The sequence below is a fragment of the Haliaeetus albicilla genome, chromosome 1, assembly GCF_947461875.1.
Source record: "Haliaeetus albicilla chromosome 1, bHalAlb1.1, whole genome shotgun sequence".
NCBI lineage: Eukaryota > Metazoa > Chordata > Aves > Accipitriformes > Accipitridae > Haliaeetus > Haliaeetus albicilla.
The window spans coordinates 55,574,142-55,599,370 of record NC_091483.1 but is presented as its reverse complement, the minus strand read 5'-3'; the positions used below and the strand labels follow the sequence as shown (position 1 = coordinate 55,599,370).

Here is a 25,229-nt window from a genome sequence, read left to right as displayed (position 1 = left end):
GTTTGTCCTGAGGGTTGCTTTAGGCAGTCTTTGTCATGCTTTGCAAATGGTAAAACATCTCTCCCTTCCCCCGCCCCTTGTTTCTACAGTATTTATGAAACTATTGCTAAAATCATAATTGTGAATGAATAGGTAAGGCTTTATAAAAATACTTTCATTGTGCTCTACTGATGAAAATTCTCAGCCAAAATTTTAAATTAATAAATTAGAATTAATTGAAGTAGTAGGGGGCATCTTCTTCAGTCAAAAGTTTGCATCTTTCAAAATATAAATAATCTGAAAGCAATTAGTTACTCATTTTGAAGCTCAAAGAAAATGGAGTAAAGGTTTTGAATAAGTTCTGGTTGCATAGAAACAAAGCTACTGTTGATAAATTTCTTGATGTTTTCATCAGTACACACTGACCATCTAAATCAGCAGGCTGTAGATCTTCATGAGGGGTTAACTTTTGACTTACCGTAATAATAAACTGTACCTTTTTTATCTTTCTCCCCACTGTCTTTCTCCCCCCTGCGCCCCCCTTTTTGTCCCTTGCTGCTGTGGTAGGTGGAGCTCTAACAAATTCCAGTACATTTGAAGCATGCTCAGAGCACGAGTAGATATCCAGCTTTGAAGAGTGCAGTAAATTGAAGGGAATTACCCTGATCTTGTTCTTTTTGCTGGCAGCAACCACATACTCTTAGGATGACTTGCCTAGCCACCCCATAATAGCTGGATGGAATTTTCCTGCTTTTGCTTTCCCACCAAATCAGTTGTTATGAATGGAGAAAAGTAATCTGAAAAAGATATGGATGATAGTGTATTTAAAGAAATGTGAAAGGCCTAGACACTCAGGTTTTTTTAATTAGTTTGTTTACATCTGTCTGTAGCACTTCCAATTATAAACTACATCGTCTCATCTTTATTGCAGGGATATTACAATTCCCTAGCTCGTAAGAAAAAGATAAGTTTAAAAATGGATGTTATGAGTCAGCTATTAGGTCATGATGGAGATGTGAGCATTTCTGAGAAAATAACTTCATTTACATGTGGTTAAGTAGTTGGTAATCACTTTTATAAAATTTAGGCAGGTTAATCTCATGTTGCTTTTTCCCTGCCCTGTCCCACATTCTTTCCTCTCTCTAGTTAAAATGGCTGTTAGAGAGAGATAATAAAAAAGAAAAAGCTAAATGCTCCTTAAGGGGATATTGGTTATAATATAAAGAAACATTTTTTGAAGGCCGCTGTCACTGTCCTGACACTGACAGTGTTATGTTACAATAATAAAAACTATTATTTTTTAATTGAAGATTTTTCTGAGTCATTGTACTTGCACGCGGTCTCATGTCAGAGACAAATACATACTCTTTGCCCATAGGTGATTATTTTTTCCTTGCTGTTCCTGATGGGCAGCATCTCAGGGTTCAGAAACGAAAGGGTAATTCTAAATGCAAAGGCTCAGATTTTGCTGTTGTCCAGTAGTGATAGGTATAGCAGACACTCTGGGGAAAAAGTTCTGCGTGCACCTTTCTAGCACTGGCGATGAAGAAAACACCCTTTAGCAATCCTGTTCCAGTGTGATCATTCTCTGATAGTGGTACAAATTCTGGTACAAAAAGTACCAGGTATACTCATTGGCTGTTCCTTTATGGAATGTGTCTATGGGGTTTTTACTTTCTGTTTTTTTTCCCTTTCAGTGTGTTTTTTTTTTTTTTTTTTTTTCTCCTCTAGGCTCTGAGCAGTATGTTCTTTCAGTTCTGGTGTGTGATTGAAACTCTGCAGGTTCCTCTTATGGACCATCAATGCGTAAGCAAATTGCCAAACTATAACATGGTCAGCTTAATGGTTGTGTGTCTATTTGAAGGTACTGGTGCTGGTCATCTTGAGGAAGCTGTGAGCCGTTGAGGACTTGCTGTTTCAAACTGGGATCTGTTCAGTAGATGCTTGGTCCTCCCAAAGTATTCAGATATCTACCCTGTGCACTCTGACAGTTTGTATTTGTCTGTGTAGCAAGAGACACTGTCCTTAGCACAAAGACAAAGCACATCATCTTGCAGTATATACAGAGAAATTCCAAATATATGAGAATTATTCTAAGATACAAAATGTATGCTAGATGTCTCTGGCAGTTTTTGTTTTTCTCCTCTGCATCTATGGTTCTTGAGATAATAAAATCTGTATTAATGATAATTCAGATGACGCAGTCTTTGGAATCACCTTTACCCTGTGCTGCCAGGTTGGGCTTGCTGTGATAATTGAACCAAGTTGTTCTAGGCTGTAATATCAGATACTTGTCTACTTGCTTGCTTGTATCTCCCTCTCATCTCGCTTCACCAAGCACTTCAGGGATTAGGAGTTTCTTGCTGATAGAACTAGCTGGTTTGGCTAGACTATGGGGAGAACTCATTTGGTGTTTGGAGTAAGGAGGGGAAGAACAGGCTTCATCTTTATGCATGAGAAATCACTAATACTGGGTCTGCATTGGTGTTACTTATTTCTGTCATACTCCTTTTCAAGTGATCTTTGTCTTGCAGAATATGTGATCTGCTATTAGTTCCTTTAGGTTGAGAGAAAGGCATCTGAGATTCATCCAGCCATTTTTGTTGCATGGTTTTATGCTCCTGGCCGTGCATGGTCTGTTTTCATTACAAATGTGATACGATGTCACCTGCAGTTTTAATGAACGTCTGGCTAACTAGCTTGTAGCAGCGACTGGGATAGCTCAAGACTATATCCTTTCTGATTTTATTTTCTGAATTTGTGAAGTAATTTCTCTTACTGGCAGAGGTTGGAAGATCTGTTATCAGTTCTGGTTTCTCAAAAATCAAACTCCAGTGGTCAGATACTGAGCTTTTTGAACAATTATAAGTTTGAGGCCAGAGTGTTTTGCTTGGAGTTACTTGGCCTTATGTTGGGCACATGGACTTACTAATGAATATTGTTGTTCCCTTCGGGTCCTAAACAATGACCTTAGCCTTAAGCACAAAAAGTGACTTTCAGTCCCTTATCAGTCCTATGAAAACTGAAAACTTGCTATGTGTACATGCAGTAAATGTATAAAAAGGGCAGGTTTTTTTCTGTTCTCGTTCACCATTCCTCTTTCACATACTGCTGTCATTGGTGTCTTGGTTCAGGCTACAGTATTTAGCTCTGCCGCTTGTAGATGCAGGAATCTTTTTTCTGAAATACCTGGATGACCTAGAGTGCTGTCAATAAATTTGTTTTGTGAGGGTTCCTTCCCAAATCCACTGCTCACATACTGACAGGCCATGTGTTGTTGAGTTACATGAACAAGCAGGGCAAGGCATTTGGTTATCATCCCTTCTTAAGAAAAGACATTGATTCTTGTGATGAAATGTCCGTCTTTGGGGGAACCACATTAGCTTTGCGTGTCCTAGGTCCCAGCAGTGCTCTTCCAGACTTCTTGAATAAATAGAATAGAATAAAAGATGTTGGCTAGCTCCTGCTACAATCAGTTTTCCACTTGGTAGTCCAGTTAGTGTTTGTCACGTTTGTTTGCTACAAAAAAGGGGATACTGAATAATTAGACCTTTGCCAAAATGGCAGAATGCCACCTTTCTTTGACTCAAGACATTTTTTTGATTCCTCTGAATTCAGAATAGCCTAAAAAATACTGGATAGGTCTTTCATAATCACAGTTCGTTCTGCAAGTATGAGAATGTTAAGTTATCAGACCTGTTTTTTAAAAAAAAATAAAATTGTTCCAACTCCGACTTACACCTTCTAGCTTGGTTGTTTACTTAGTGGGCAGTGCTGTCAGCCTGTTCCTTTGCAACTGCAGTAAAGCTTATATAAAGTAGGTAATTCAAATTGAAAAAAGTGTTTTCAAAATGAAAATTAAAAAAAAGACCCCTACAAATTGTAGGTATGTGAATATAAGTGTTTGAGACATGTATGGCTGGCATTTTTCTGCAGTGTTTCACTTTGCTGCAGGTCAGTGTGTTTCAGTAGAGTGTTAATTTTTCTTTCCACTTTGAAATTTCTTAAGAGACTCATTTGTATTTGTTGTCCAATTAGCAATTTATCATTTTGCTCTGACTACTTCTAATGGTTAATTGCTTTAAAGGAACTATGACAATAAACGTGAAGTAGTTCTTTGAATTACTGACAGAATGATCTGTGTGCTGTTAACTTCTAGCTAGTTTCTCATAGCTGATAGCTGAGCTAGATGGAGAATAGTAGGATCAATGTACTCTAAGCTCATAAGTATAGACATCTTTTACATGTCTTTCTAGAAGAACAAAATGGTGGTGAAATCAACTCAAAATTAATTTCATCAAGTTGTTTCAGAATTCTCCTTGAACCAATTAGCCACTTTGTTGTCCTCCCCCAGCAGGGTTTGACACTGTAAGAAGAAGGGCTGCATGCTTGGAACATGTACAGAGCCGTTCTTGGCTACGTCCTCTAGTCTAAGCCATTTGTTGCTCGGCTCTTTTCAGCCTTTATGAGTCCAAGCTACTGCAGAGTGGTGGAAATGGATCAGAGAATGCATATGCAGCAGTGAACAACTACTTGGACTGCTGAGTCTCTTTCCTCTAACAGGCACAAATGGTATTGTCTCTGTTTCAGAAAAGTGTAAACAGGGTGGAATAACTCATCAACTTCTGCTATGCCTTCCGTGCTTTAGGTGTTTCAGATGTTAAATTGAGGAGCCTGGTACTTCAGTATTGTTTCCTGAATGTAGTTAAAATTCCTTGTGCTTCTTGTTGAAGGAGACCACTACCTTGCTGGTCATCTCTGGGGAGAAGGGCCACTATGGATCTAGCTTTTCAGATAACTGTTTACCCTGTGATGAATGAGGTTCCTTGAGTTATTGTCAGTGAGGACCTGTAACCTGTTCTCTGTGGTCCTTTTGTGTTACCAACTGGCTTCAGAATAATGCAAGCGTGAGTCATGTCTATTTTGGCCTTTATGCCTTTTATAGGATTTTTTTGAGGAGGCAAAAGGAGTATGTGCAGTTCTCCTTAGTTAATAATTCGAAGTGCACAATGTATGCGTGCGCCTACAGGTAGGACCTGTGTTGACTGTGACATGGAATTACTCTAGGTTTAGACCCACAGCCAAGTTGCAACCCATCAGTTGATTGTGGTAACTGATAGTGTGCACAAGTCTTACTTGAATTTACACAAAGCAGTTTGAGGTTGAATTTGAACTAGTCTGTATTTGTTGTAAGGAAATTTTCTGTACATGGATAACAATTATGAATCAGTTGAAGTATGACAGACTGAGCAAACACAGTGTTTAGGTTTAGTGATTCTTACTCTGTTAAACAGTGTCCCAAATGACTGGATATGAGGACAGTATGTTGGGTAAACTGGTTTATGAAAGGAAAAATGTTGCTGCTTACGGTGGCTGTTGACTAAAAGATTGCTTTTAAAAAACTGATGAATTAATTACTTGTTTCTCTTTTTTTAAAGTATGTATAGAAAATATGATTCAACTAGAATAAAAGCAGAGGAAGAAGTCTTTTCAAGTAAGAGATGCTTAGAATGGTTCTATGAATATGCAGGTAAGGGTGAAATGCAAATTTCCTCCTAATTTAATTTACACTGGAATATAAAAATTTCATTAACTGAGCTTTTCCAAGACTGAATATAGAGGCTTTTTTTTTAAAAAAGTCTTAAAGAAGCTTTTCTTATGTTCTGTGTAGCGTGAAGTTGAAGAGTTCAAGGGGCAATTTTGTCTTTGTCTCTGTTCTATAAAAAGAATACAGAAGATGTGGAACTTAAAATATTTTGGAACATGTATACTTGCTATTCAAATCTATAGTTAAAGCTGTACTTCTGTCCAAAATTTTGTTACCTCTCTGGCTTTAGAAGTTCTGTCATCTGCCGTGTTATTGCTGAATAGTACAGAATTATGCTTCAGGAGAAGTGTGTCTTTAATTAAAAAAAAAAAAAAAAAAGGTGGGGGAGGTGGTAACATTAGTTTTGTTCCTGGTGAATCTGGTGCTTATGGTTATGGTTTCAAGGAAAGAAGTTTCAAGTATCCCGTACTAGTCTTGTCTTCATACAGTTTTCCATCACAAGGTATAGGGAAGGTAGACTGAATTATTTATTCTTGCCCTTGTGTATGAGAACTTTCTTCAGGCTTTACTTCTAGGACTGTTAATTATGATCTGTGGTCACAAAAGATGATCCTTTAATAATGAAGTTGGTGGTTGTATTCATTTTTTTACACGTGGTTTTCTGAATGAGAACTTGAAGTATGGAGAAAAATGATCTCATGACTATAAAGACCAAAAGGAAATGAAAGACGTGATTGACAAAGAAAATAAGGTCATCTTCCAGTTTTCTGATGTTGCCTTGGATAATGTTGCTCACAGCTTGTTCTGTTTTCTCTACTTCTTACGCATAATGAAGAGTGACTTAATTGGATGTAATAAAATATTTTTTTTCTTCTAATAAAATCACATAAACTAAATTAAATACTTTGAGATCTCACTTGTCTGTGGCAGTCTGTGAGAGAAGATTCAGACAAATTCACGCCAAATCTAACCTGTTAGATTCTCTGCCTTTCTGACCAGCTTGATTTATTTTTTTACTCTAGCAACAGGGATAACTCATTTTTGTCAAGACTTTCATGGAAAGAAGGAATGAAAGGAAGGCTGTATATGAAAGAACTTTTGGGTTTTCATTGGATGCATACACCAAGATAAAACAGAAAAGCAGAGAGTATGATTCTGTTTACAGTATTGAGTAACATTCTGAAAAATGAATTTTCAAAGAATAATCTCTTTTGTGTTTTTGCTTCATAAGTCTTCTCCCTTATATATGCACAGTTGACACTGCATTTTTTTTTCCTAGTGTGTCTTTACATTACAGAATGAGTCTTTTTAAAGACTGTGTACGCTCAGAGAACTGTGAGAGGATGTCATGAGAAGATGGGAAAAGATATAATTAAACCTTGTTATTTCTAGAATAGTAGGTCACCTAATAATAAAACATAGATTGATCTTCCCTTTATAAAACCTCTTTTCTTGCACATATGATCTTTATATTGGATGAAAGTAGGCATTTCAGCTTCTAATTTTTTTTCCCAAATGAGCCCTTTTAAACATGAGTAAAATAATTCTAACAAAATAGTCCAAAGACTTAAAATTTACTTAAAAAAGTAGAATTGCTCAGTACAATTCTTAATGCCTGTATAATTTTTCAATAGAGTATTGTAGAAGTAGCATATATAATGTAACATCAAATATCTTGATTTAACAGCATGTTTTAGTAGTAGTGCATTTTAATACCATCTATTTTTTGCATCTTTTTTTTCCTTTTAAGTTGGCAAAGAAATAGCTGTAATTCATGTCTTCCTTCCCCCCTGAAGTTACTAAAATTCAGATAGTATGTGGCCGTGGTATAGCAACATGAATAAAGAGGAGCACGAGATTTTTATTTTAGGGTCTTTTTTTCTAGGTAACTTTATATAAAGATAGTATTTGACACAATAAAGAATGACATTCTGGGAATGATAATGTATTGTATACTGTATAGTGATGCATCACATTATTATGTGATATGATCTTATGATAACAGTAGAGATTCAAACCAAGAAATGAGTTTCACCATCCATCATCCACTCATTTAACCGTGGTAAATTTCATGGATGTTCTGCTTGTCTTAAGTGCATTCTTAAAGGTCTTATTAATTTATTCTTCCAAGATTATCTCACTAAGTGGGTAGAATAAAGGATATTGTCAGGAATGAAAGTTGTTTCACAGTTTTTCTGTCTCTGTTTCCAAAGGTGAGATAAAGATTTAAGTGTACCCAAGTCTGATAGTAAGTGTGGAAATATTTATTGCATGTTAAAACAAACAAACAAAAAAACTATATGGAAATTCAGATTGTACTGCGTGATTGCACTTCTCTTGTGCTGTAAAGGTCAGACTGTTTTCATTTTCAGTGATTAAGTAAAATGCATTTTTTTTTGCAGGCGCTGACGACATTGTAGGGCCAGAAGGTATGGAGAAATTTTGTGAAGACATTGGAGTTGAACCAGAAAATGTAAGTTCAGAGTCTATCCAAAAGATGCCTAATCTGTTATGATGTATATGAGCCAGTCTTGTATCTCTTATTTTTCCATCAAGAATTACTTGGTGGAGTAAGGAAAAACTTGGAAGTTTTAAAAAAAATTAAAGAAATAGGAATGAGGGAGCTTTATATACACATTTGGAAACAACTTGCCTTTATTTTAAACCCCAAACTGTTAACCTGTAAAAACTCCATTTTGTCTTTGCTACCACCCCTTCTTTTTCACTTTTTTAACCCCTCAAAAAAGAAAGATATTTTAAAAAAAAGGAAAAAGAAAAAAGCTGATGGTTGTCTTTTCTGAAACAATGAGACAAGACTGGCGATTTAATGTAGCAACTACAAAACTACAAAGTAACGATTTCTTTGGGTTTTCTAGGAAAGAAATTTCAAATATTGTGAGCAATATTAGCACTCCCATTATGCCATTTCAAAACACAACTAAGGAAAAAATAAAATTAAATATATATATTTTATATGTATGTATATGTAGAATTGAATAAAATTTAAAAAGGAATAGTTGTGCCTTTTACAAGCTTTTTCCTAGTGTCTAATTTTTGCACTTTAAATGTATATGCAAGTCTCATCTTTTGTGGGATTCATAAAGCATCATCTCTGACTAAGTAAAATGAGAATTGTGGTTTTGAAAGATTTACTGGAAATATAAGATGTAATTTGCTAATTTTGGCATTTATAGTATAATAAACCCTTGAAATTTATGCAGACATCTGGGTATATGAGTAGGTAATGCGATTCGCATTAAAAACCATGTAGAGCTTCACTAACATTAGCTGGTTAATGGCTGATTTGCAAGTTTAAATAACTTGATTATGTTTTTCTTCTAGTCTGCAGGGTCAGTTGTCCTGCAGGTTTTTCCATCTATACATCAAAAGTGGTTTCTTAAGTTCCTGAATAAGATAGTAATCTTACGGTATCACTTTATCTAAATTCTTCATTGCTTCAGTCTTCTGTGTGAGATGTGGAGAGGACTCTGTGTTTCCTTTTGGGCAATACTGAAGTACTTATGTATCAGCCTCTGTTCTGATGTGTGTTAATGTTAGCTCACTTAGCTTTACTTAACATCTACTTGAATTATACTGCATGTTCAGACCTGCAAAATCAGGTAGGCTGACAGTACCCTGGGGTAGCTGGATTCAGCTGGGACCATTATTAGCTTTAGAATAATTGGATTTCACAGAGCTCATGGATTGTAACTGTTGCTCAGCTAGATGAGTTTAACAAATGTCCTATGTAACTTGTTGTCAAATTGGTACTTAAATTTTGGAGTTGTTTTGGGAAACCTCTTCTGTAGCTTTTGCACCAACTCATCTTCCTCGTTGCACTGCTCACTGGATGACTCTGCATGCTCCCTTGAAGTAAGGTGGCTACTGGTAACTTGGGTGGATGTTCACTCTGTATCTTTGCATTGTTATCTTCTCTTTGTTTGGATAGTGTACAGGTTTGTCACTTTCAGGGTTTTTAACTTTTAAAATAGTGTAGCAAAGATCTGAACATCCCATTTATACAAGTAAAGCGTTCGTAGCCTACTAAACAGCAGTTGTTTGAAAAATGTGTGGATCTTTTTGTTAATTCTTTTCAGTCTTTTTTTTTTTTTTTCTCTTTAAAACAGGTAGTTATGCTTGTGCTAGCATGGAAGTTGGATGCACAAAACATGGGCTACTTTACATTACAAGAATGGTTAAAAGGAATGACATCGCTACAGTAAGTGCTTTGAAAAACCTCTTAAGTTTGTTATAGTAAACCCATTTTTTTAGAAAAAATACACTTTGATGTTTTGACTTAAAATACCTAAAGCAGAGAGCTCTACTGTGAAGTAGAAGCCATACATTTTTGGTCCTATTTATGGTGGTATGACCACTTAGAGACAACTTGAAAACGGACAGCTGCACATTTAAATACAGTTGGATTAAAATGTCTGCAGTCTCAAGAAAACAGAAATGTCGTGAAGTTCAACATTGTTTCTGTCCCCAAGGACATCTATCTTTGTCACTGGATTGGACCTATCTATTAGATATTGGTATGTTGTTAGAGCATGTGTAGTTTAAAATGCTAAATAATACAAACCCTTTCTGTGGCTGCATTGCCATGTTCTTTCTAAAAGTTGCTTTCTTCAGTTGAGAGCTTGCCTTCATGGTATAATTAACATAAATGTAGTTGACTAATCACATGTTTCAGAGAGCGCTGGAGAAAGACCTGTGTTTTCACTTATCTTCCAGAACAGAATCACTAAAACTGTGTAGGAAGTTACATAGTTTCAGCAAAACTATAGAAGTATTGTTTCACTCCCGTGGTTTGCTGGTTGTTTGCCATGTGTAGACAAGCTCTTGGTTTAATCTGTTGGAGAGTACATTTTCTACAAAGCCAAACAAATTTTTATCAGAGTACCAGTGTAAGACTTTACTACTTTAGCTAAATCCGTTACACACTGTGGGTTTAATCAAGGCATTTTATGCAGACAAACTCATAAACATGCCTTTGTAGAGAGTGATGTATTTTGAACAGATTGATGGGGATATGTGTTAAAGATACTTTTCTAAAACATCAGACATCTGTATAAGAATGCAGACTCTAAATTGACTTTGTGCTTTTCTTGTAGATGTGATACTACAGAAAAATTGAGAAATTCTCTGGATTACTTGAGATCTTTATTAAATGAGCCTACCAATTTTAAACTTATTTATAGATATGCATTTGACTTTGCACGGGTAAGTACTGTGGAAGACCAGCATCTGAAATTAAAACTTTACTTTCATAAGTAATAATTGAAAGACTGTCTACTTCTGAGTATGTTTCTCTTAAGATACCACCCAAGATTGCTTTGAACAAATGGAACTGTTTGTGTTCTAAAAAAGTATATGCAAAATGCCAGAACTGGAAAAGGAGAGTAATAGCATGCTTGATGTTCAGTGGTTTAGTGTTTTGATGTGTTTTGTTACCTCTCTGCTTCAAGCTATTTTGTGACTTCAAGGAAATAATTTAGGCTCTGTTCTGTTGCATATTGGAGCTTTGCCACTTACTGCCACTGGCTTTATAATTATGCTGGTTTTTCTTCTTACCATTTGAATTTTGTGAGCATAAACATACTTAAAACAGGAGGGCACTTCAGGCATTTCTGCAGGTGGTAAAAATAACTAACGTGATAAAAGCTGGACATGATATAATATAAATACTGGTTCAGAAGACTGTTGGAAAGTCATTAATTATGTTCTCAGTATTTATTAAACAATATCCTCCTACCAGTCTTCCTACTATAAAATATGTATTGATAAAATTGTACCTGGTATTGGAACCCAAAATATGCATAAGACTATTCCTACTTAAAGGGCACAATAAAAGAACTTCAATTTTCTGAATTAACATTTTGACATGGAATTTGGACACCCATCTTCCTAATGTGATGGAATGTACAGAAGATTTAACGTAAAAATGATCACAGGCAAAACTGAAGCTCAGATTTCAGTGCGGGAGAACCAAAAGCACCAAGAAAATTTGCAGCAAAAAACGTAACATGAGAAAAATAATAAGAAGAAATTTAACTGATAGCAATTCTGATAGTTAAGTCTGTTATAAGTAACTCAGATTTGTGGTATATCAGTGCTTTCTCCATGTGAGCATGCAGAGATTCATGGTAGCTCACTTTTAACCAAGGAAACCTACAGCTGAATATGACAGAATGGATGGTATTAGTTAGTATGAGGAAAAAAAGCCATATCCACATCTTAATTCCTCCTTTGCTGTGTGAAGATTTATTCTGCCAGTTTTGCTCAGCATAAAATGCAAAGGCTAGAAATAACTAACATTGCCAAAGAAGTTCAAGATGCTGATGAAATATTTGGAATAGATTAAAAAACGTTTTAGTAGTAGCAAATCTGCACCAGCTGATGGCCTGTCAAAAGTAAGTGCAGAAACGTAAAAGAGGATGGTGGGTGGAGTTTTTTCAAGAGGTACCAAACTGATGTGACAAACAGTGGCCTTGAAAAAGAACTTAAATATTGAGACGCAGATGGTGTGACATCATTTGTGACAAAAAACCCCTGATTGTAAACTGCAAGTCAAAGGCATATCAACAAGGGAATTGTCAAAACAATATTGGATTAATAGAATTATTGAACTTTTAATACTATAGAGCCAGGGGAGGTCTGTAGGAGAATGGCAACTAGTAAGACTAGCAGTGAATGCTGACAAGGGCTGATAAGTTTATCTAGATGTGGCAGATGAATCTGTACATAATTTTTATCACAATAATTGAAGTGATGGATATAAAAAAGCTGATGGGAGCAGTTTTGGGTTTTGATTCAGAAGATTGTGTAATTTCCATCCTAAGGGTAATCATTTCAGGGAAATGCTCCGTGGCAAAAAACCCACTTTTCTAAACTTCTGAAGTTTTAAGAGAGAATTTTTGAAAGCATCTGTTGTAATTTGGTATTTAGAGTTAGTTTGTCAATAAAAATAAGCATCATCGAGGTTTTATGTGGCATGCACGATTTAAGTCAGCATGGATTTGAGGAAATAATTTAAAACACCATATGTTGGTATTAAGCACAAATACATTCCTTGGTCCCTGTTCCCCATTGTCATTGCCAAGTTTGAGAACATACAGATGCATGTATTTCATGGCTTAAATAGGTCTTTTATCTGAAATATTGGGAAAGAAAAAAATCTCAGAAAGACTGTCTATGATCAGTGTAAAACAAATACTGAAATTTATCAGAGTTTGTTAATATATTCTTTCCACTGTATCCAAGAAAGAGAATATAAGTATCTGGAATGCGTGTTAAGAATGAAATTGGAGCATCTGTCATGGCAGATGTGCCATTAGGCAGTTGGAGGTGGGTATAAAGGGCTTATCTGAACAATTTGTTCTGAACAGTAGTCTGAGAGGGAGAGTGTAGAAACTTCACAATGTAAGGCATGTAAAACCAGCATGGCCAAAGTAAAGGCAACAGAGCCTGATTTCATTAACACTTGGATGTGTGTGAAGAATTCAGAGTATAAACAGTATGGAAAATAAAATGTATTCTCACAGCAGTATGATATCTGCTTAAAGGTGTTTGTGATAGAAGTGTAAATGGGCTTTGGAAAGAGACTTAGTTTTTGGAACTATTTGATGTTGGAAGACAACAAAAGAATTGTATCATATTAATAAAAAAACACCTTTGCAGGTTTGTTTTTCAGCTTTATTACTAATTGAAAAGCTTTCTTCGTCCTGGAATTTACTTTTTTTCTTCTAGATCAGACTGAGTGAAGTCCCTCTTGTATTTAGTGACCAGAATGTAAAACAGCTTCTGATGTTTTCAGAGTTACTGGCCTCCCCACTTTCCTTCCAAAACAAATCTGCATTAAATCCTGTCTACACAGTTTTAGAATTGAGGTGTATTTTGTGTGAAATGGGTTTCAAGAAGAGAGGATGACCTTGTGGCTAAGGCATTCAGTTGTTGTCTGAGAATGGGGATTTCACTCTACCACATCCTTCCTACATGATAGAAGACAATTCAGTTATGTTTTGAGCTTCTTTTTTTTAATAAAGATGTGTATTCTGTAATACATAAAACTGCACTTGTACAGGTGAGACATAGGGCTCAGTTCCCTTTGTCTTGGGTAGCTGTCTTGCACTGTTCTATTAGGCACTCCCTGTATCCTGGATATCCCTATATCCCTGTTTTTTCTTAAATTAGACTTTGCAGTCTGCAATCATGAGTACATATAGAGAGATCAAGGTCTACAGTAGCTAATGTGGAACTTTATTTTTTTGTGATTTCATTAATTTCTGAATTTGTAGCTTAATGCTATAACCAAGGCATAAAATAAAGGGTGGGGTTTTACATTCCATCTCTCACCAAAATTTGTTTAATTTCAAGGCAACAAATGTAGATGGATAAACTACTTAAAATAACAAAATGGAATCTTACATGCACAGGCGTTACTTTTGAGATGTGCAGAAGCTGCGTTATCAAATACATTAACTTTCCCACTGATTAGATGCAGTGAGTCTGCTGGGTACAGATGATGCTTCTTTCTCTTGACAGAAACAAAAAAATCATGCCATAAGCCTTAATATACTGCTGCTACATTGAACTAAAACTGGGACAGTTACCTGAGAGGGGTCTCCATGTACTAGTATATTATGTTCTCTCTGCTCATTTGATAATTAATTTAATCTGAATTTCATGTAATCAGTAGAATAAGAGAACAAAGAACCTCCTTGGCTCACCCTTGCATAGTCAGTGTTACTTCATAGCTACTTAACTATCTAATGACAGTTCATACAGTTGTAATAGTGCAGGAAATATGTGCAGCGATACTATTTTAAGAGACATACGGCTATGCAGAGGCATATGTGCAAACATAGGTATGGGTCTAATGGCAGTTGCTTTCTAGAAAGGTCTGAAGTCACAAACAGGAGCATATGCCTCATCTGCAATAGCGATGACAGTTTTTTGGGAAAGTCAATAGAAAGCAACATCTGTGTATAGAAAGCCATTAGCTATGAGGAAGGAAATTTTACTAGGAAGTTGTGTTTTCTTACACTGTTAGATACTGCTATTTATTATTTATTTGTTAGTTTATTTTATGTATGGGTGAGCTGTGGTACAGGTGGTCGGGGAGGTGAAAAATCCTGAAATCATGCTCTTTTTTCGGTTTTGACCATTTCCTTTTTATGCAGGAAAAGGACCAGCGCAGCCTAGATATCAATACTGCCAAGTGTATGTTGGGCCTTCTTTTAGGAAAAACATGGTCCCTTTTCCCAGTGTTTCACCAGTTTCTAGAGGTACGAAGTTTGAAACAATTACATTTTTTTTGATCTGTCTATTCTGATACTTTAACTAGAGGTAGAATGAACAGCTAAGATTTTTTTGTTTTGATTTAGAATATACTAACGCCCAAAGTAGCACTTGTAACTGGTTGTCTTACCTTTCTTCCTTTTCCCCAAAACCCCATTCTGTTAAGGTTTGTTTAGTGCAGGACACAGTATAGAATGTCTTTGATTTGCTTTTGGACTTTCATTTTATTGCTATATGTTTGTCCACTAAAATATGTCTTAATCGGAAACAGGAATTATTCAACACAAGTTTGACTATGTAGCGGTTTCTTTACTCCTGTTTAGTTTTAGATGGCATGCAGATTTAAATAGTAATTCATCACAAGGTTTAAATTTTCAGTAAGAAAATCTGCATTTCAGGGAGTTGAAAATATATTTTAGTAACTTCTGCTTCTTGCCTTAAGCAGCAATCAAAATACAAAGTTATCAATAAGGACCAATGGTGTAACGTTCTTGAATTCAGCAGAACAATTAACCTTGACCTCAGTAACTATGATGAAGATGGAGCCTGTAAGTACTACCATATGTTGGTGTTCTAAAAAAATTTATTTCTCTGAGCTTAATCATTCAGTGTGCTTTTACAAAATTTTGTAAAATACAGTTATTTGATCTCTCTACAGGGCCAGTGTTGTTGGATGAGTTTGTGGAATGGTATAAAGGAAAACAGATGACATAGAAGTTTAACTATGCACAGCCACTCAAGAGTCACTGTTACCACAGTTATGTCAACCATTAGCCATAAACTGCTATTTGTATCAAAGTGCATGCTGCTTTTCTTGCACTGCATCCCTTTTGCAGGGAACTTTCGATGTTTGCTATTTAACAAGCTAGCTATGCTTGCTGTGTAGCATTGTTCTCTTTGAAGGCTGCTTTGCATTTTGTATTTACACTACGAATTGGTGAACTTGCCAGCGTCTTCACTGTGATTATGTGTATATTGCTGTCTAAATTTTGTATATGTGTATAAAAAAAAAAAAGCTTCACCTAGGGATTATTTCTGCAGAAATGTATTGTAAAAATAATTTTGTGGCATATTTCTAGTCATCACTTACATGTTTGAAACTTCAGTTATTTTGTTTTTCTTTTGGTCGCAAACGTAACATTTGAGAAAATGAAATGAACAGACTGCTTAGACATAGTCATGTGAAGAACTATTGTCAATTTTAATGTTAGTATTTGAGATGCCAATTTCTGAGGGGAGAAGACATGCTGTGACTTTCTTCACCGGAGTTCGCCAAACCTGACCTATTGCTTAACAAGAATGAAACATTGGTGTCTTAAAAAAAAAAAATATATATATACATATATACATATAAATATTAAAACACTGTAATAGTTGTACATGCCACAGATGATTTCCATTTGAAGAAAAAAGTACTGACTTTTTAATGTTAAAACTGCAGTAGTCATTATAGGTACAAATGAACAAATTAAAGTACCTTTTAAAAATGGGTTTTAGACTTTCGTAAATTGCCTTTGGCATACTCTTAATTTTTGGTGTACCAAGAGTGTCTGGTCTATGTTGCGATCTAGTGAAATTGAAAGTTCTAGCTAAAATTAGTTGTTTGGGGAACAAAGTCTGCTCACCCCTGGCACATAGATAATACAGGTTTGGGGTTTTTTTGTTTGCAACACTAGTCTTTCCCAGGGTCTCTAACTTTGTGTTTCTAAGTAATTAAAAATATGATAGCAAATAGTCAAAACATTACTTTTATTTTCATGCTGGGGATTGGAATTTCCTGGCAGAATGTCCGTTGCAGGCAATGGGCATGTTAAACACCAGCATTAAATGACACTACTTTTTAGTAAGGACCACTGCCTATTTCACTCATTTCTTTATATGTGTAGGACAGTTCTAGTGATTGTTTTGGTGAAAATGAGTGAATGGAATGATGTTTAAGTTCTGTAATTTTGTCACCTTGTCTTTGCCTTACCCTTCTTTATTAAGTAGTGTTAGTGTTGAGTCTTATAAATAGGTCCTTGAAGTATCCGGTGCTATTAAACTTTGATCCCTAAGGATTTATTAAAATGTTCCATATTGATTCACAGAGCATTTAACAAAAAAGGGCCAGTGGATGTTTTGGAACGATGAATAACATTACTTTTCTGTAGAAATATTTTACAAGGTATTGGCAGTTTTGATATTTCTCTAGAACGCAATCCAGGGGAAGGGGGGGGAAGTGTTTTAGGTTGAATGTGAAATATTCAGCTGTATTGAGGGTCCTATTCTGCCATCACTGAAGTCGGGAACAACTGTCATTAACTTGACTGCTTTCAGGATTAAGCCTGGTTTAGCAAAAGCACATTAATTTGCTGTCCTGGACCAGGAGGTTGTAATTGTGGTGCTACAGGTGGTCAGTTGTGTTCAAATCTGTTTGTTGTTGTTGTTGGTTTTTGTTTGTCAAACTCAGCTGCCAAAGACAAAAATCGTTTATGTGTGTTTGTGTATATTTGTATATACATAAATATACAATAGGTATGCATATACAAAACCTAGAATTTCATGATGCTAAGAAGAAAATACTACCTTTCCCCTTGAAATAGTCATGTTCGGATTTCCATGACACTAAATAGCGCTCTTTAAAGTTAATAATGGTAAAACATACGTAGTCATTGCTTTCTCATGTACTAATACGCATAAACTTAATTCCATGTTTGATGCCAGTTTGCACAAGAATTAATTCAGTGGAGTGTGGTATTTAATGTTTACAATAAGCCTCTTACTAAAACACATATGTTTTATTAAGACTTCTGATGTAAATGTGTATATTACCATAGTATAACCGTAAGGAAATATCAGTGGAGCTGCTGGTTTAGTTCTTAAAAGAATGAATTTAGAAGCAATATAACTTGTAACATTAGGCTAAATTGTGGTTGCTAAGATATAAGTGAAATACTGTAATTTTTCTTAAACGTTAAGCTAGTTACTGACTCTAGAAAAATGTTTAGCACTAATTGGCATGAATCCTGCAACAAATACAAGGCTTGCATAAAAGGTTTTGTATGTCACAAATAATTTGGCTTCCAAGAATGGAAGCAAGAGCCAAAGAGACTTTTAATCTATTACTGTTATAGGTATAACTTTCATATAACAGGGTCAACAGAAATCTGTTCAGCTCAACCAGGTGCTCTTTTTCCAAGTTTTGCTAACAATTAGCAGAACACAAAATTTAATTAAAAGCAAAGAAAATGGAGGAAAAGAAACCTCAGAAAGTACTCGTGCTGTATAAGTAAACAAACTTCTTTTTTTTTTTTCTTTGGGTAAAAGTAATGGGGAGTGATGGAAAGGAAGAATGTGTTTGGAAATGAATCAGATAGATGCTGCAGATTTTTTTTCTTCCACTTGCAAGCAGGATGAATCTGTAGTCTTCAGCTGGTTTATAAACATGCATCTTCATAAAATAAACCACAAATTCAGTTAGAGCTAGTAGACAGCTTTACTCACATTTATAGAGAACAAATGGACTGAAATGGACCCGTATGGCTTGATAAGCTTCCCTGTGCTATCCATCCATCTGTTTTTGCTGTGTATGCTGATAAGCAGAAGATCCTAACGTTGCCAGCTCTTGTATTTTGGAGAAATTCCCTCTCATTTTTAAATAATTGTGGAAACATAACTAAGCTACTCGGTTTACCTTATATTTAGTACAAGTTTGGTGCTTGCTTTTTTGTTTGTTATGCAATCATATAGTTGATGTAGGCTTTTTTTTTTTTTTTTCCTTTTGAAAAGTAATATACAGAATATGCTGACTTCTTGGACAAGACACTGAGAGGTCATTCTGGCAGAAGTGTCACGGGTCTTATGCTAATGTTTTTGGTGTACTATTACTGTCCTTATAGCAGAAACTTGATGATCTAAATGCAATTCATGCTTGCTATTTGGGAGGTGTAAAGTGGAAAGCCAGTTAGTGAAAGGAAAAGAGCATCCAGAGACTACAGCAGTGGACACTGTAAGTTGATAGATGCCAAACATTTGGAGCTCTTTGGACTCGATGATCTTAAAGGTCTTTTCCAACCTAAATGATTCTATGAATATTAGTAACCAAAACATCCCACAAATTAAATTTCATTCTACAGCAAAATAATATTATTTCAAATATTAATGTAATTCTGTGTAACTGATATTTTGTCACTTTTTATCGTTTTCAAGGAAGGCAAGCTGAAGAGGATGGAATTTATTGGAATCCTTTATGTAGTTGAGTTTTCAGTTAAAACCTGTTTAAGGTTGTCTTTAAGCTACAATAAATATTTGAGCTACCTTTGTGTAGCCTTTTCTACCATTGTAGAGGACTGGAGGCTTCTCCCATTTTACCACAAATACATGCATTTTATTTCATCACAAATATGCTCACACAATCAGAATTAGTTACAGCTCATTGCTACTTGGTTAATGTTCCCAGGTTACTTTTTTGAAGGACAAGAAGTGGACTTCAGTTGTGTTAAGGTTTTCCCAGATTTCTGTTGACCCTTGGTCACAAGTCTAACAAATTGTTTAATACTCTTGGAATTCATATAGACAGCTTTAAAGGTTAGCTTGTGCCCTGGTTTTAATTATGACTGCTAAAATACCTCTTTCTAGGCCTTATATTTTGTCCTTTCATATTGCTGTAAAAGTGTATAGAATCCATCCACCAACTAAATAGTTTGTTGTCTGTAATTGAGACCAAAACTCAGCTTGATACTTCCCACCCTCCCCCACCCCGCTGTGTGTGTGTGTGTGTGTACATGTGGTGTCACAAAATAGTACCTATTGATGCTGCTGTTGCAGGAACAGCAGTTAACCTGTAACTGTGAATGCTTTACGTCTTAGTTATTTGGATATTACATAAATACGGTGTGCTAAACTCCTGTGACTCACGACCTGACAAAAATACTGTTATGCCACCTAACATGAGTTCATCCGGTTGATTTTTAGGTCTTTTGCTGGTGTTGATGTAAAATGGCATCCCACAAATAAACAGTATTTGTGTTGGTTTCAGCAATTGACTTCAGATTTTTCTGTGGTTCATACTTTAGAAATTCTCGTATCTGAACATGTATTACGTCAGCTGGCAACATTTATCATTTAGTAGCAGAGAACTTGTATGTACAATCTTGCCATCCTTATTTCTAATAGTAAGGCAAATCAGTATTTAAAACTTTGTTGGAAAAATATATGTTTGAAATGGAGTGTGTGGGTGTAAAACAGTATCATAATAGAAAAGCTTTCAACAAAAAGAGTCAATTTGAGCAGGAATGTCTCTTAAGATGGAATTTTACAAGAAGCATGATCATTACCGACTCATCTTGACCCAGGCTTTTGGCCCATGAGGTCCTCATAGAAAAGCTGTTGATGTATGGGCTGGATGAGCAGACAGTGAGGTAGACTGAAAACTGGCTGAATGGCAGGGCCCAGAAGGTGGTGGTCAGTAGTGCAAAGTGTAGGTGGAGGGCAGTGACTAGTGCTGTACCCCAGGGGTCAATGCTGGGTCTGATCCTGTTCAACATCTTTATTAATGACCTGGATGATGGGACAGAGTGTACTGTCAGCAAGTTTGCTGACAACACCAAACTGGAAGGAGTGGCTGGTCATGCTGCCATCCAGAGGGACCTCGTCAGGCTGAAAGGGAGAAAGGGGCTGACAAGAACCTCGTGAACTTCAACCAGGAGAAGTGCAAAGTCCTGCACCTGGGAAGGAACAACCCCATGCACCAGTATCTGCTGGGGGCCACCCAGCTGGAAAGCAGCTTGGCAGAAAAGGAGCTGGGGTTCCTGGTGGACACTAAGTTGAAGTTGACCCAGCAGTGTGCCCTTGCCACAAAGAAGGCAAATGGTATCCCGGTCTGTGTTAGAAAAAGTATTGCCAGCAGGCTGAGGGCGATGATCCTTCCCCTCTGCTCAGCACTGGTGAGGTCACACCTGGAGTACTGCATCCTCTTCTGGGCTCCCCCGTACCAGAGACACCCTGACATACTGGAGAGAGTCCAGCAAAGGGCCACAAAGGTGATGAAGGGACTGGAGCTTCTCTTCTATGAGGAAAGGTTGAGAGAGCTGGGACTGTTTAGCCTGGAGAAGAGAAGGTGCTGGGGGGATCTTACTAATGTATATAAATATCTGAAGGGAGGGTGTAAAGAAGATAGAGCCAGACTTCTCAGCAGTGCCCAGTGACAGGACCAGAGGCAGCGGGCACAAACTGAAAGACAGGAGGTTCCCTCTGAACATCAGGAAACACTTCTTTGCTGTGAGGGAGACCAAGCACTGGCACAGGTTACCCCGTGAGATTGTGGAGTCTCCATCCTTGGAGATACTCAAAAGCCATCTGGAGACAGTCCTGGGCAATTGGCTCTAGGTGGCCCTGCTTGAGCAGGGGCCTTGGACTAGACGACCTCCAGAGGTCACTTCCAACCTCAGCCAGTCTGTGATTCTGTGATTTTAAAAAGCATGTGCTAAAGAAAATTCTCTTAAGTTACTCAAATGTAATGCTGGAAGAGAAGACCAGCCTAGTACTATTTAAATGGGGTGATATTTTGATCTGAGGATCTGTTCATGACCTTAAACACTTGTGTTTTTCTTACTTTTCTTTTAGAAGAATTTTTCAATCATTGGACCTGTAATCAGCTGTCACGTTCATCCTTTTGAAGAAAAAGTGATAGTATTTAAGCAGAGCAGTAGAAAAGCTGCTAGCAATAAGACATGAAAATTACAGCCTAAATGTCCATAATACATTCATAAATTTAGTTTTTAAAGGGACCATTAGTTAATCTTACTACTTTGTATTGCTTGCAAAGTTACAAATCTCTTTTTGAATAGGAAACAGACTTACAAGCTGGCAAAGAGAATAAAGAACACATGTAAGAGATTTCACAAGAAATTTTTTTTTTAGTATTTTGCACTATTTGAGCTACCAGTCCTAAGGCTCTTGACTTAAAATAATATTTTAAGTTGTATGTATTTGCATTACAATTAGAATATTGTAATGTAGACCCCATTCTAAAGAAGTGGTTCTTCATTATGTTCATGTTGAGGCTGGGATTGCTTTCACTAGTTCTCAGAATGTAGCCTGCTGCTTGTATTTATCAGAGGGAGTGAGTCACAGTCTTCTGTACCGTGAAAACTTTAATGTTACTATCCAAATAGTTTCTGATGTTAATTATATGTAGATTAAATGTGAATGTCTTTTCTTTATATTTAAAGGTTAGTTTCCAGCCCAGTTATCAGTGTACTCTGGAAGGATTGAAATGCTTTGTACTTTTATCAAAGTATCATAAATATGTGTTTGAAAATGAGAGCTTTGTTTCATTCCGATTACTGTATCTGAAGTTCTCAATCTACTCTTAAGACTTCAGTATTTTTTCCTATACTGATTCACTGTATGAGGGATACTATGTCCTGTCAACCCTGGAGCTCAGCATGCCGTTGCTCTATGAGAAGGGTGTGCCCAGACTATCACCAACATTCTCTTGGCTGCCTCATGATGCTTCATTTACAAATTCATACAGCATACACTCAGCCACCTTTTTTTTATCGAGCCTATTCTGTGACTTGGTGTGTTTACCCACTATCAACTGTGATAGTAACGTAAGTCTTACCTGAACACGAGTTTTGCTACCTGAAGTTACTGATGAAGCTAAAGAAGTTTCAACTCCGTGGAGCGGTTGCCGTTATGCCTCTCTGCAACTGTAACTTCTATGCGGTGGGGGTGGGGTGGTGTTTTGTACTAGTATAGGTATTCTGGAAAATTCTCAGTGACCAAACCAGCTAAACTAGTGAGGTTTTCGGTGTGAACAAGATACAGTGGATTGATATCAGCTGAAATGTAAAGAAAAGTGAGTGGATAAAAAGTTGGAGGCGGTGAGTGGGGGACTGTGTAGCCATTGTATACAGAAGGGCATGGAGAAATAGGGTGGATGGAGAGGAGCAGAGTATGAAGAGTACTGCTTGGAAGCCACAGAAAATATAAAAGGGTTTGTATTAACTTTAAGAGCAATTGCTAATGAAGTGAGGGACTAATATGAAGGAGAAGCAGCGGAGTGGTTGGTTTGAATGAACAAGTGGTAATAAGAGTGTCTGGAGTGATCAGTAGCAAAAGAAAGGTGCAAGATTAGGCAGAAATCTGAAGGTAAGTTTGAGGCAGAACATCAGTATTCTGACAGTAGAATGAAATACTTTTTCACATGTTAAAAATCCCTTGATGAAGGAGCAAATGTATTTTCTCTGAAGAGAACAGCAGATAATCTTTTTCTGTAACTTCATGGCATAAAGGGAGGCTTAGAAAACTTGCAGCTTCTCACAAGTAGTGTATACTCTCTCTGTCGCCACTGCAGCATTCCCATAGTCAGAAAAAAAGATGAGAAAATGATTTTCCAATATATATTTTGAGAGTCTGCTGAACTGTAGCAGAACCAAATGACAAAACGTTGCTGTGTATGAGATCTCAATAGAGCCACTCAAATATTTTGTTTTTCCTCATGTTCCACAAAATTGGCTTGCTTATGTAGTTAAATTTCTTAACTTGTTAGCAGCTGGTACAGCCAAAAGGTAACAGACCTTGGAGAGTCTGTCAACATGGTGAAGACTCATGCATACCATAAAGAGCAAGTCTGAACTTTGTGTTCCATTTTTAAAGTTGCTTTGGCCACAGGTGACTTCAGTGTATAATGAGCTTTACTGAAAGCTGGTTATGGGTGCAAAGAAAAGCACTGGTGGTGAGGAAATACTGTTGTTTTCTGCTCCTGGTGGCTATGTAGCTGTTCCTGTGAGGAATCATGCTCAAATTACCTAGTTCTTTACTTCTAGACAGCCTCTAAAAACACAGTTGGTTTTTTATGTCACACGCTGTTCTCTGGGAACAGCAGCCTTAATTTCACAAGAAGCCAAGGCATTACATGACTATTGAGGCTATGTGGGGATTAGGAGAGAAAAATTGCAGTAGAACAGGGTATAACGTTTACAGACGTTTATATAATCAAGGAATGAGTTGTATTGGGAAACATACTTAATTTTAGAGTTACTATTTCTTTAACTTTTCTGGGAATCCTGTGATTTTTGCCAAATGGAGTGTTTTGTCATTCAGTTCTTGTCTACTTGGACAGTATGAACAATTCTGGACAGCTGAATATGTAAAACTTCTTTTTCCTCTGTTTGAAAAACAGAAAACAAAATCAGACCCTTTAAGTCATGAACAATTCAATGACAAATTATCAGTTTCTTCAGAAGATTATTTCATCCTTGGTTCCTGAGTGAACTCCTGCTGAAGGAACGAACACAGTACCTGCTCTTAAAAAACACTTCTTAGTTATCAGTTTAGATACCACTGAATACTGGAGCAAAAAGAACAGAAACCTTCCAAGAACTAATTGGAAAGCAAGAAGATCTGTGTGAATAACAGCAGATTCATTGCTTGTAATTGAATTGCAGATGTTACTGAGTGCAGTTATTTGCAAATACTGTGGTGACCTAAATCAAATCCGTGCAGTACGCACCTGAAACTGTCATATGATCTGTTTTGAATTATGTTAGGGATTTTGAGAAAATCAGCCAGAAAACACCCCAAACAAACCAATAAGAGATCTAAGCATAGGTGGCGTGCCTCAGTAAATATGTAACTGATAATTGTGATGCTAGATGTGTAAAAACAATGACTTAAAAGGAACTCGAGGCACTAAAGAAAATATTTTTCGAAAGATCAAATAATACCAGTACTGGTCTCCTTCAGTTGCTTTTACTTGCCTCTAAAGTTTTTTGCAATGCTTTTTTTCAGTTCCAAGTACGTGAAGCTAACAGAAGTTACTAGCTTCTTTCAGCATCTCTTTGTTCTTTCCTAGCTTTCTCTTTAAAGATAGTTTCAAAGATGTACTGTGCCACTGGAATTGCTCCTCATCTGATGAAATTGAAATATGTTCCTTCTGTTCAGAGTTTTTAGTGAATTAATTGTGTCTTCATAACAGAGTTTTCCCAGAGCTGCTGGCCAGGCTCCTGTATTTTGTGGGAACCTGGGCCTGTTCCCTTTTGTGATGACAGTCCCCTTCAAGGACTACATCAATGGTACTGTGTGTGTTAAAAGGGCCTTGGGCCATATTCAGAGAAAATTTCATCTTACATTTGTTATCTTTTGGCTTAGAAAAAGTTACTGTATATCAAACTATTGATATTCTAATACAGCAGTTTTGAGCTGCTCTTGATTTGCCCCTCTCAGTAAAACTCTGAAGTGGGTGTAGGATTCTTTTTTATAGGGAATTATAGCTTAGTAATAATAGGTTGTCTTTTTTTAATTACCTTGCCCATGACATCACATCTGCAAACTACAGGTGATGTCCCATCAGCAGCTAGATCTCCATGACTTTTCTGCAAGGTTTGAATTCTATTGTGTTTCTTTGAGAAAGAAG

The 25,229-nt window shown here is 36.5% G+C and overlaps 1 protein-coding gene across 8 annotated transcripts in view; it reads left to right on the top strand.

Annotated features, from left to right (window-relative positions):
• Positions 1-19,843, top strand: part of DCUN1D4 (defective in cullin neddylation 1 domain containing 4) — a 42,516-nt gene extending 22,673 nt beyond the window's left edge. For all 8 annotated transcript variants that reach the window (XM_069790448.1, XM_069790441.1, XM_069790426.1 and 5 more), the window contains 7 exons: positions 5,418-5,509; positions 7,930-8,000; positions 9,655-9,746; positions 10,642-10,750; positions 14,710-14,814; positions 15,273-15,375; positions 15,486-19,843. In XM_069790448.1, coding sequence (XP_069646549.1) covers positions 5,418-5,509; positions 7,930-8,000; positions 9,655-9,746; positions 10,642-10,750; positions 14,710-14,814; positions 15,273-15,375; positions 15,486-15,541 — 628 coding nt within the window. In that variant the 3' untranslated portion in view covers positions 15,542-19,843. The remainder of the gene's footprint in view (positions 1-5,417; positions 5,510-7,929; positions 8,001-9,654; positions 9,747-10,641; positions 10,751-14,709; positions 14,815-15,272; positions 15,376-15,485) is intronic.
• The last annotated feature ends 5,386 nt before the right edge of the window (positions 19,844-25,229 follow it).